Consider the following 13,716-nt stretch of genomic DNA (forward strand, 5'->3'; position numbering starts at 1 on the left):
CACGTTTGACTGTACATACATTCTAAGAAATGCTTATTCCCTGTTCTTTATTTTAAATGTGAACAATCTAAGATCACAAAATATTTTTGTTGCAAGTAGAAAAATCGACTAACCGCCTACAATAATCGCCGGTGAGCATACGATACATTTTTCGGTAAGCTAGTTTTCTTAGTACTATTCCGCTTGTTGAGCTGTTAAGATATAAATATGTGTGTGTATGTATATACCTCGATCCCATACTACTTTCTTTCTCTAGCAATTCGAAACCAAAGTAAATTTAAATTGCCGTTAAAAAGGAAATATTTTTAAAATGGTTTTTATGTTGCGTGCGCGTACTTTCTTTGAACCACAAACTTCTTTCTTTTCGTCTCAGGTCATTTGCCCAACTATCAATTGGTCACCGCAATGCCTGTTGTCATATTGGATGACGAAAAGAAAACCACTTCAAACGGCGAAACGACAACTGCAAATGCAACGACGACCTCAACAACATCCGCTACAACAACAACAACAGTCACAGCGAGCATGACTGCCAATAGCGCAACAAGAAATGGTGAGTACTTTTCAATATTTAAAATTACACTAATAATAATAATGGTTAATAGGAGTGCAGAGAAAAAAAATTAAAAAACAAAACACGGAATCAGAAAACCAACTATAAACAACACCGCAGAGCGTTGTGTATAGCGAGCCCTCACCCAAGAGTATAAAATATAGTTGAGTGAAATAGAAGTTCGACGAAAATAAAATGTTTCTTTAAAAAAACTATTTTAACTAAAGTAAAATATTCAATATTCAATTTTATTAAGTATTTACCAAAATTACTTTAATTGCTTGCCACATGGTGGCGCCCAACCGCAACAGCTTTCGTGGCAGAACTGTTTCTCACGCGTCATTTCAACAACATTTATACGCCACAAATGAGAGTTGCTCTTGTTGTAATATTCAGATTTTGGCTTTATTTATGTAGATAACGGCACAGTGTGCAACGGATGTTTGTAATCTTAAGCATTGCGAAAAAAGTGCCGAAAACTGCATTTTTGCATGTTTGTATGTACCACATCCACAATGCAAACACAAACTTACTCACACAGAAACTACAAAGAAACAGCGAAACTTCTTTGATTTCTGCTGGCTTCGAATTATCTGAAATTTCTCTACAATTTAAGAAATGCACATGTATTTATTTATTTTTTTTTGCTGTGATCACGTACGAGTGTGAAGATTATTATTTTGCATTTATTGCTCTGTTACAGTTTCCTTTCCAATACAAACACATTAAGGGGTACTAAGCACATACCCACATACCTAAATATACGCATTACTCAGATTGTGTGGATAGTGTTGAGCACTTTTTATTCGGTACTCGCATGGCAGTGCTTATTTTTACCGAAAAAATATATAATTCTTCTCTTTTTATTATTTCAAAATTTGTGGGTATAATCATAAGTATTTTATGGCTATAAAACTTTTTATCAAATGAAACACAGAAATATTAAAGAAATAGTTAATATATAATATATAATATTTTGGCTTTTTGGCATTTCTTGTCATATTTACAACTCTAATGCCAGCAAGCCGGATTTGCCTCATTAGTTGAGTGTCGCCGAATATTATTTTGCAATGGGTCAACCGCAGCTAGCTTATCACCATAGATTATTCAAGTACCCAAAAAAATTAATTTATCAGAATCAAATTGCTTCATGAGTTCAATTCACAAGCACATTTATGGATATAATTTCATCACAAAAAGTTTCATATACCATTTGACAATTTGCGCCATTACCTGATACTATTTACCCCTTAGACAATAAATTTTAGCATGAGTAACCAAATTGCTATCAATATTTTGCTTATAACGTTGCTAAATCCCGAACCCGAGGGGTCTCTTTTTTTTTGGGTAATATCACTCACCAGAATGTATAAATAAATACTTATATTTCATTCTAAGATTCTGCGTGTACTCTTCTCAACACAAAATCCTTATTCTGTAGCAATTGCTCTCGATGCTCACATCACTAGCACTGCTGAGCGCAATTCACCAGCAACTTTGCTCTGTTAACACACATTCATAGAAATGCGATTATTTTTTATTCTGTTACTTTTATTCTTTTAAATTGGATATCTTGTATGATTAACTCGATCTTTTACTCTTTACTCTGTTGCGCCTTCATTTCTCATGTGCTTTTATTAACTGCAAATTGCCTTAATTTTCTTGCCAATCAACTGTGGCGATCTGCAGACAAAGAAATCATTCTGTGTTTTTACAACAATACAAACAACAAATCAAGGCATGCTCAGTTAGAGCACTGAAGTCAGTTATACTTGTTTTTTTTTTTTTTTAATTCAATATTATTATATAATATGCACAACATATATATGTATAATAAAGAAAAAATAATAATAAAAATATAATATACAATCGCCCAACAGCGAAAAATAAACCGTTGCCAGCCGATAGATAATATAGTTTGTATAGATTAAATCATCTTTAGACTTTTCCACAGTTTCGATGCAAAAAATTATCAACTTTATTGCGGAAGTGACTTATTTTGTATTTTGATAACTTATTAAATTTTTTTTTGAGTCTTCAACTGAATGTTGACAGAGATCCCTGCTTGTCAATCACTAAAATTCACAATACAAGTATGGAAATAGAAATATTCACTGAACAAGCTAACGAAACCCACTTAATTCATCATTAGCACACTAACGAATGACTCTGTGGAAAATAAATTCGCATGTCAAATTTAGATAACCAATTTGTTGAAGCAAAAATTTACGCAAATACTTATCGTAGCTTTGTTAGCTTTTCAAATCAAATCAAAATTAATAGATGCGACTAAGCAATATTTGCTTGAGTACAGCAAACAAATTCTAAGCTGTGGAATCAGAAGCACAATATAAGGATGCTCTTACCATATTCCATCCTAATACCATATTCGGCAAAAGAGCTAGCTCTATAGACACGAAATTTTTTCTGCTTCCCTAATCAAAAGTCTCTAAGACAGCCAAAAAACGTCTCATCAAATTGCAACTGGATTGTTGAAACAATTTCATATTTATATATTTTTTTAATCAGATAAAAACTGGAAGCTGTCTTTATGGACTTATGATGAGGTCCCATGATAATAAGGCAACTATTTTGATAGAATTTATAAACCAAATAGAGTTGAGTTCGTCAATTAAAGATTTTGAGAGTGTCTGCTATTTCCCCAAAGCTAACTTTATAAATTATGTAATTAATTACCTTTTCAAAATTATTAGCTTCTGTATGACTAAAAATAGAAAACCTTGAACATGTCTGCTCTCATAAAGATAACGAACGCGTACTCATTCAGCGATTATTCTTCATAAAGGACTTTAACAGAGCCCACAAGCATATTCTTCGGCAAACTTGGAGCTAATAACCTTGCTGGCAACGCGCTAAAATCTGCTGGAATGTCCGAAAATATGGTCGAGATCAATTCTAGCGTTATATCTGTTAGTATAAATCTGGCACTTGGTGTTAATTATTCGTGCGTCTATAAGTTCTTGCAATAAATAAAATTTAAAAAAAGTCGATCCAATAGTACCCGCGAAATCTACAAAAAAAAACTGTATCCATCATAACAAAGCGTAAATACGTAATTTTGTAAGAAATGATTGACAAAGCCATGAATATTTCAAGCCTCAGCCGTCAGACACAATCAAAACCTAAGGAATCAACGGTAATTACATAACACAGTAGCCAAAGCAAAACGAGTAATAAAATAATAGAAAAAATATTTCGATTTTGAATGTTTGACAGCGCCCCGAAGCCAAATGTGAACTTAACATTTTTGCTATTCAAGATGAAGAAAAAATGGAATTGATAATAATGAAATAAAAAATGTGCAAAAATTAAAAAAAAGACGAGAAAAAAACACAACTTACAAAAATAGGAGCGCGTTGAACTTGTTGATAAAAAGGCGTATAAAAGTTTCGATGAGACACGCGAGCTTAGCAGGTTTTGGGCCGAGACGCTACGTCTGAGTAATTTTATACAAATTAAGGCCGTGAGCGCGTGGTAAATAATCTCCATGAGCAGAGGGTCTCACGACAACAAAAGCTCGAAGATTTGGCTGCACTAGCAAAATATTTGTATTTCCTGGCGTCTGATTAATTCACCGCGTCGATAAGTTGATATTGAGCGCCCTAGCCTTTACTTTAAACCCAAAATATGTATATGCTTTTGTTGTACACATTAAAAAAATTTACACGCAGTGGTACTAGTTACATGCATAGCTACAAGTACATATATTGTATATAATACGATTGTTTGTTTGTTTGTCTGCGCATGAATGCAGACGACTACGAATGATCGAAATTAAGTCAAATTAAATGGAAATTAAAATAATTCGCGTCAGCGCTGCACATACTAAGTAAGCGCACACAGTGCCAACAACAACGTCGAAAATTTGCATACAATGCACGCGTGCAACATTTATCAGGCGGCGAACCAGTTTGCTTGCTGAGCTGTGCTTAAACTTGTATTTCATTTGCATTTCTTAAAGTTCATTTTCGCATAGTTTTAAAGTCAAAACCGAAAACACCCGCTACAGTGGCTTTTTGCCATTTTGCTTGGCCGCGGCCGCGTCAGTTGTACGCGTACGTCTCAACCACGCAGACCTAATCAGTGAAAAATAAATGAAAATATTGAACATGTTTCAGCCAAAACACTTTCAACTTGCGAGCGTAAACTTTATAAAAACAACCAGCAGCCTCAAGAACTTAACGAAGATTGTGAAATTGAAATGCGTTTGAAAATCAAGCACATAGCGCCCTGTCTACGCTTCAAGGTCAAAGCTGCCAAGCGACCTTGGCCAAAGCAAGCACAACAAAAGTGCGCAGAACACAAAGGTTTGAAGCCGGAAACAGTAATGGACAAGGATATGCTAACAGATAACGAGATGGAAGTAAAAAATATGGATGTAGAAGCTGAAGCTGAAGAAGAAGAGTTCTGTTTAAATGATAACAATGCAAAATCATATATAAAAAAGGAGAACAAACATTTCATAAGTAAAGGTCTGGTTAAAAATGATAACAAATTGAATTAAAAAGAAAATCAACAAAATTTTTTTGTAAAGTATATGTAATTTAAAAATTTAAACACGGCTTGTGGTTTCAAAATAAATAGCGCTGTATAGCAACACAAAATGTGGTGACCTTGAGGAAAAGCACGTGTCGTAGTTTATACAATGTTCCGATCAAAATTTTACAGTGATTAGATTACATTTAAACTATTCACTAATCTAGACTGTCCTCACTGCCGTTGGAGTTTTATAAAACAGCTGTTTTTGACTAGCCGATTGAAGCTGTGTTATTTTTGCTCGCCACAACTCGTATCAGATCGGCTTGGGTAGGCTCACTCCACATTACTGTCCTTGTTTTAATACTATTTTCTGCCATTTTCACTTATTTACTTGATATTGCTGTAATTTTTTACGTCTTACTTTATTTGTTTGCATAATTTTTTTCACTTTGACAGTTTGTAGTGTCAAAATCAGTGTTGTAAAACAAAATATGGCAAACAGATGGCGCTGAATCAAAGTCGCACGTTAGGTTATCGAGTTAATTAGATTCAAATCACCTCAATGACGAGTTTAACAAGTGTCGTTTTTGTATGGCGAAATCTTGCTAAATCTAGTAGTTTAGTGCAATAATCTACTCCACAGCCTAAATCTTGTGATTAAGTGACGGCCGGAACATGGTGTAAGGCTGGTCAGTTGATTAGGCTACTGTTCGTGGTCCTCACTTTATTAGACTTAACTATGCGAGAATTGCACCAAAGCCATTTGTGCCACTTTTAGAAGAAATTTCAAAACTCATAAAGTACTTGACAAATTGGAAAGTGTAAAAGTAATGGCTATTCCATATTAAAGGAAGTAACTGTAACTGTTGTGCTAACAGCTTTTGACGTCTATACTTTATAACTCAAGTATCAAGAAAGATATCGAGTTCAAAAGTGCATAACAACGATCCATACTTTTTCCTAATTTTTCATATACCAAATATAATGGTTTTCGGCCTTCGTCATTATCGAAGTTGTTATCAAATAGTAAATAAGCAGCTGGTATCGAAAATGGGCGCCATTGAACTATACAGAAATTGTGCCTAATAACGCGTACTAATTTTCCACTTTAATCGGAGATATATTTTATTAATTTATGTAACTCCATTTGTGTTTGTTATACAAAATTTCATGAAGCACATTCCCAATGGGACACCAGGCATACCAACGCCCACCAAAACGTATTAAATTCGGACTGAGGCAAATGAAATTGTAAAATTACGATCGAATGTGTCGCGTGTCAAGCCCACTTTTTGTCAATACACAAATTATGATTTTAACCCCCGTTGCTCTTCTCCGCTCTCTGCACAAGCGCACCCACACACCTATTATCCTGCCTGAAAGAATGCCGATGTGTATGCATGTGTGTAACCAGAACATCTTAGCATTTAGCTGTGACCAGTCGTGGCTGGAAAGTGAAGAATTTTTGCGCGACTCTTTTAACGGGCAACTCTTCATTTTTCACCACAACAATAATACTTTAGAAATTTTTATTCGCTGCAATGTCTTCGAAAATGTGTAACGCGATAGCTTGATTGCGCCGCTCCCAATCGCTAAGCGAGGGCTTTTAACATTTTATTGCCGCGAAATATTTCGACTATTGGTCTCTACTTGTAGAAGACCATTTGGTGTGCAAAGTTTGGCGCTCCAACGGAAAGTATTTAATTCGTTGTATAACTGTCATTTATTCCTTTTATTTATATTGGCATATGTGTGCATAATATGCCGTTTTAACTCATAAATACTTGGGGAGCGCAAATAAATATAATTTTTAACGAGCGCAAGTTCAGCGTGTAAGAATGCTGTTTTAAATGGTTGCCTGTAAATTTGCGCCATAATCTATTTAAAGAAAGGTACCATAGATTAAGGACAAAGCATTAAATCAATTAACTAGCGAATATAACGGCATACGCTAGCTTAAATGAATTTACTGCACAGTATTGCAACTGTTGTACAAAGAACCGCATTAATATGCTCTCTTAAAGCACTTTGTTGACTTTTACTCAATTTTAGTTATTTTCTTGGCTGCCCTTATCGACAATTTTTGACTCGATTACTTTGCGCTTAAGTTTTTTTGTCAGCTTATTTATGCGGTTAGTGGAATATTATTGAATAGCGGCTAGAATAGCTTGTCCGTTAACTTTATATCTCAATTTCTCTCTCTCCACAGAGGATTTTTTTGTCTGTTCGAAGGCTTTAGAAAAATATTGCTTACATTTTTCCCCAACGCTTTGTTGTGTTGCTAATTCCAACACTAACAACAAGATGCCAATTGCTCACACTTCAACGCCAACAACGGTAGTAAATTCTTCTGCTTTATCTGGAAGAGTAGAGATATTGCAGAGCAACAACAAAATCACAAAGCTGCTAACAAAACTTTCAATATAATTTGTGCAATTACTTCTTCCACTTCAGCGATTGGTTTAGTCCGATTGAGTGGTTGGAATGCAACACCAAGCGGACGCCAATGGCAATAATGCAAGCAAATAATAGTAACATCACAACAACAACACCAACAACGCGCAGAACACTGACAAACGACAGCTATAACTAGTATATGGCAATATCACACCGCCATTGCCATCAACAGCAATCAATATTAAATTAGAAGCCAACAGACAATTGCAACGATGACACCAATGTGCCACACGAACACCACACAGCGCAAGCCGCTCACATATAACAAAAATAATAAATGACAAGAACAACTACATCAATACAGAATAATAATAATAACAAGCAACTAATGCTAAATGTGCGCCAATGGCAAAAGTAATCAAAGCGGACACGTGCTGCGCATGCGGTCAAAGGCGTTGCGGCGCTGCGCAGAATGCTATGGAGCGTCTTGCAGCCGCACAAGCCAAGCGACGGACAGGCCGATGAATGAGAATGAGCGGCACTTTCGAAGCTTGTAAGAAGCCGCCTAAGTAACCGCAAAGGATGCGGCGCCAACTGCGCATGCAGACCGCCGCTATACTGGTATGCGGCATACCCAAGTTTTTATATGTAAATGAAATTGGCAGCAACAAATGGCTTTGATTTGATGAAGAGCACAAAATCGAGATAAAAAAATTGGCATAAAATAGTCTTCCGACTAGCAGGAATGCGCAGACGCGGTGATTGTGTTGGCGGCTTAACGGCAAAATGAGGGCGGCAGGACGTAGTGAACGTCAACAAGCGACGCGCCGACAGGCAGCAGGCCAACGTGTTGCGCTAAGCTCAGCATTGTTGCGGCTTCTACTGAACCAAGGTTTCTGAAGTCTTTAGGCGGCTAAGCGTCCGCTTAGCGCGCGCGCGTGCATGTATGTATGTATAAAAGTGTGAGTTGAAGTGTGCCGTGCGTCTCGCCTATCAATACCGATAACTTGAAACAACAGAATGTAGAGCAGTGCTAACAAAACAACAATTTGTTGTGTGGCATGGAAAGCAGCAACGAAACGCCGCCTTTATACATGTGTCCATGTATGTATTTGCCATTCTGGATTCTGGATTTTTGCCGCTCGCAGCTGTGTCTTAGAGCCATACAGGCGCATGCAACATAATCGACAATTTTGTTTGCGAACGGTGAACGGCTTTTGATAGCATAACTTTTTTCAGGCGAAAAAAATCATATATTAATTTTTGTAATTTTTTGCTTTGTCGTGTGGCTGGAATTGCAAAGGCACACAGTGGTGTTATACTATCAAAAGTTTGCTGGTTGCAAGTCATTCATTTGTACAGTTTTGTACACTTCTAAAAAAAGTTTATTAACCCGAAGTTAGGACCTGAAAATAGCTCTGCAATTTTGATGTGTATTTAATTTTAAATATTTTAAGCAGCAACGGCATTCTAAAATGTATCCCTTTAACATAATTCCACTTTTCATCAATCAATGCCCACAGTGCGTCGGCACAACAAATTCTGCGACAGCTGCGCTGAAGCATTCGCTTTGCAGCGAGGTTGCCGCGTTACTTCAACCATTTGATTTGATGCAGATTTCGTTAGACTACACCGTCTTCGCTCTAACAACAACAAATCGTCTTCGTATTAAACATTTCTAAGTGGGTGCGCAGGCGGACGACCAATCATGCAGCCAGTCAAGCAATTCCTCTTGGACATATGCCGCTTGTTTGTCTATAAGACGCTCTTCTCCTTTTTTTTTCTCTCTATTTTTAATGCCGCGCATTGTTTCATTTACAAGCGTCAATTATTTTGTTCGCTTGCTGCCTGCTAGCCAATGACGGCTGCAACATAATTAATGGTCCCATCGCGACCCACGCGACCAATGTATGTATGCGCGCAAGGAAAGCGCACCAATACCTGAGCAACGCTGGCAATTGTTTACTGGCGGCGCATGGAGCTTTGAATATTCAAATTGTATTCATTGCATAGACGCTTATTTGTTTCCTCTTTGCGCTGCCTGCGCCTTCTTAGCTTCGAGGGCGGAGTATGGCGTGCTTTCAGAAGCTGTTCAACAGCTAACCAGCGGCTAATCGCTGTTGTAGTCGTTCGAAATTAGATTGGATGCCAAAGATAAAATTAGAATGGCGAGTGGTGAGAAGAAGCTTGTGGCAGCCACGATGAATTAGCGGCGGAGTTAAGTAGTAGGCGATCTCATGTCTCCAGGCTTGTTTGAATTCTGTATGATTAGCGCTATGCTGAATTAGGTCAGCTATATGGGTCGGTACGCTAGCGCTTTGATGCATGGCAGGAAAAGAGGTGCAAGAACTGAAGAAAGGTAAATCGAATTGCACAGTTTAGCGGCTGCAGTTCCTATTCCGCGTTTGTCTGCACAAAATTCGATTAAATAAGATAATTTATATATAATTTGATTCAAAAAAATGCGGATTATACTAGCATTAAGTCGTCTCCGCATTCTGGATTTACTTTCGCAGTTTGAAGATTGTCTATAAATGTTTCAAAGTCTTTGAATTTTCATAGCATTTTTAACTCTCTTTCTCTAATCCTTCCAGTCTTCACGTGGGGCAAGCGCATGGGCCGTAAACTGGATATATTGAAACGTAGCGACACCACAAACACACATAAGTCACACACAGACCTGCGTTCGTTGTTTCACACATCTACGCATAACAACAACAACAATAATAACAATGATAATGCTAAGGACAACTATCAAACGCATACGCTGAAGAAATGCAAATCTGGACCCATCGAGACCATCAAACAGCAACAAAAGAATCAACAACAAAAGAAAGAGCAAAGAGAACAACAAAACTCGCTGCATGAACAACAATTGCAAAATGGCGAGGCACACAATAAGAACCAACAAAAACAAGAGAAAGCGAAGGAACACAGCAGTCACACCAGTAGCACACAGTCGAACACGCCGGCCCAGTCGAACGCGCAACAACGCTCACAGAAGGCGATCAAGAATTTCTTCCATCGCATCGGATCCACCGGCATGCTTAATCACAAGTCACATAACCTGATTAAAGCCGCCGAACCGAGTGGAGCGACCGGCAGCAATCTATACCGCAGCAGTTCCACTAGTCAGCTGACCAGCTCTTCGTACATTAAATGTGACGATCCCACGGAGGGTCTGAACTTGGCAAACAATCGCCAGAGCAAGCTGCAGAAAGGCATTACAAACGTCGTGACAAATCTGAAATCGAGCAGCTGCGATGACATCGCCAAAGTAGGCACGTGCACCTCGCCGAATGGTGATGACGCATCGCTGAGCGCACAATCGCAGCCCACTACTGGTCAGGGCGGCGCGGCCGGTCAAGAGTCAACAAACCGACGCGGCGCCTTTCCCTACGCATTTCTACGCTCGCGACTCTCTGTTTTACCAGAAGAAAATGGCGGTTCGGTAATGAAGCAACCATCACTCAGCAGTCTACATACAATGGACACCGGCGGCTTGCAAGAGCTGCATCATGCGGCGGTGCAATATATGCAAGCGGGTCAGCAACGCTCACCAACACGACAACATCGGAACTCCACGTCAATGCTACCCAGTGATGTAACGACATTGGCCGATGGCACTTTGGACTCAATATCGCTGGCAAGCACTTCTCCAAATCACCAGCAAAAGGTGATTTATCGGAATGGCGCCCTGATCAAGCGCTACTCATCGGACGACAGTGCGATCAGCAATTGCTCGCCACAGCAGACTACGGCTGCTGTTGGTGCAAGCGCTTGTAACGGTGTGTATGTGAACGGCGAGGTGATAGTGTCGCGCAACAACAGCCTCTCCTCCAAGGACTGGGAACCACTTTACCAAAGATTAAGTAGTTGTCTAAGTTCGAACGAGTCGGGTTACGACAGTGACGGAGGTGGCGGCGGCGGCGGCGTTAGCGGTGGTGTTGCAAACAACAGTAATGTTGGAAGCAATGAAAGTACATGTGGTAGTGTTATTTACCTCGGGAATACCACGAACACACAACTGCTGGGCAATAATCTTGGTATCTCCAGTGGAGATACGGAATCTATTGCGTCGGGTACGTTGAAAAGGAATTCGCTGATTTCACTTACCTCCTCCGAAAGTGGCGTCGGTTGTGGCGGTCTACGGAGCAGTAGCATATGCAGCACGACAAGTGGTTCCGTGTCGCTGGGCGGCTACAACTATGACTATGAAACGGAGACCATACGTCGACGATTTCGTCAAATCAAGTTGGAGCGAAAGTGCCAGGAAGACTGCATTGGATTGGTTTTGTCGCCGAAGACTGTGATGACCTCAACAAATGAACAGCAATACCGTTACTTGATAGTCGAAATCGATCCGTATGGCATGGCGCAAAAGTAAGTAAACTTGTTTAAAAAAAATTACAATTTTTTGTTGTAGCAGATAAATGACCTTTTACTCTCACCCACAGAGATGGCCGCCTGCGCATTGGTGACGAAATTGTCAATGTGAACGGTAAGCATTTGCGCGGCGTGCAGTCCTTCGCCGACGTGCAGCGTCTGCTGTCGACCTTCGTGAACAACTGTATCGATTTGGTGATTGCGCACGACGAGGTTGCCACTGTCACCGACTTTTATACTAAAATAAAAATTGACGGCAGCTCCGGACAGGCGTACAACTCAATGCTTTCCTTGCATGGTGGTAACGAACCAGCGCCTGCCTCAGCGCCGCCCACAGCCAATCCACAAAGTGAGTATTTGGCACGCGCCCGTAAACGGCTCAGCTATACGCAACGCACTCAGAGCACGGACAGTATAAACTATGATCTGCAAAGTCTACAACTGGCGCTGGAGAGTGAGGATGAACGTCAGAAGCGGCGACCATCATCGCAGGTAATAGACGTCAACGCTAGTGAGCTGGATGTTGACGATGACGCGCGTTCACTGGCTAGTGTAACGACAATGCATTCGCTGAGCTCGATGCCAACGCCAATGCCGCTAATGCAACACAGGCGCTGCTCGACACCGCGTCACTCTATGGACTCAACGGCAAATGGTGGTGAGTTTGCTGGCGAACACATAAGGCGTCGCGCGCGTTCCTCGTCGGGGCAACGCAATCTCGAGCTGACGCCGCTGTACAATGCAAGCGCTGAGTATACGCCGGTGTATGCGAATCGCGCGTCCAGCATATCGCTATCCACGCACACAATCAGTGACGATGAAAAGTGGCAGCTGTTGGCGCGCAAACGTTGCTCTGAGGGCGCGGCATTGCTGCGCGTTCAGCAGCAACAGCAACTCCACCAACAGCAGTCGCAGGACGAGCTGCTGACAGATTGTGGACGCGTCGCGGGCAATCGTAGTGCGTCGCTGACTTATGGAGCGTCGGCGCCACTGGCTGCTGGTGCATTTTTGGATACTGTCGATGGTGCGGGCGGCCAGTCACAACAACAGGCGCCGGCGTTTCCGTCGCGCACGCACTACACGCGCAACTCCATCAACCTGTCCAATTCGCATTATCGTTCACTACGCTTCGCGCATTCGCGTCTCAGCTCCTCGCGCTTGAGTTTATTCATACAGCCGCCTTCCGGTGGTGCCACCGAGGGCGGTAGACTAACAGCAACAACAACAACCGCTAATAACAATAACAGTAATTACCAAAACTCCAAAGCCACTAATAGTACAAATAATACTAAAACACAAACAACAACAAGTACCACTACACCAGCAACAACAACAATAAGGGCGACGTCAGTGGCCACCAGAACGCCTGCAAATGGCGCTGCTAGGTCTGATAGTAACACCACTGACGATGATGTGCGCCATCAGCGTAGACAACAGCAACAGCTACAGCAGCAACAACAACAAGCGTCGTCTGATCTCACTAATAACACTAATACAAATGCTAATCCTTTTCACCTCATATCTTACCAACAACACCAAAACTTAACCGAACAACAACCACACCACCAGCAGCGACATCACGCAACGCCTTCCCATTTATATCAGCAACATTTAACCGTACCATCATCTTCTATGCCCACAGCATTAACCAGTTCGAGTTCGAATTCGAATGCAACAACAAGTGCTAAAGCTGCGGCAACACATTCATTGCAATATCATCGCCCTTCATTGCCCGCGGCGAAACTAACAATCCGCGACGAAGAAATGGCCGAAGTTATTCGCGCTTCGATGAGCGACGGTGAGTTGGCAGTGGGATGGGGGAGGGGGGATGTTAAGAATTCTTCTAGGAATTTGGATTATCCTTGTAATTTTGTTTTGTT

At 40.5% G+C, this 13,716-nt stretch overlaps 1 protein-coding gene across 3 annotated transcripts in view; it reads left to right on the plus strand.

Annotated features, from left to right (window-relative positions):
- a (arc) overlaps positions 1-13,716 on the plus strand; it is a 73,359-nt gene that overhangs the window by 58,627 nt on the left and 1,016 nt on the right. For 2 of the 3 annotated variants that reach the window (XM_036374544.2, XM_070107901.1), the window contains exons 3-5: positions 374-553; positions 10,045-11,833; positions 11,908-13,634. In XM_036374544.2, coding sequence (XP_036230437.2) covers positions 374-553; positions 10,045-11,833; positions 11,908-13,634 — 3,696 coding nt within the window. The remainder of the gene's footprint in view (positions 1-373; positions 554-10,044; positions 11,834-11,907; positions 13,635-13,716) is intronic. The other variant, XM_070107902.1, reaches the window with a different exon arrangement.

This window comes from Bactrocera oleae, chromosome 4, assembly GCF_042242935.1.
Source record: "Bactrocera oleae isolate idBacOlea1 chromosome 4, idBacOlea1, whole genome shotgun sequence".
NCBI lineage: Eukaryota > Metazoa > Arthropoda > Insecta > Diptera > Tephritidae > Bactrocera > Bactrocera oleae.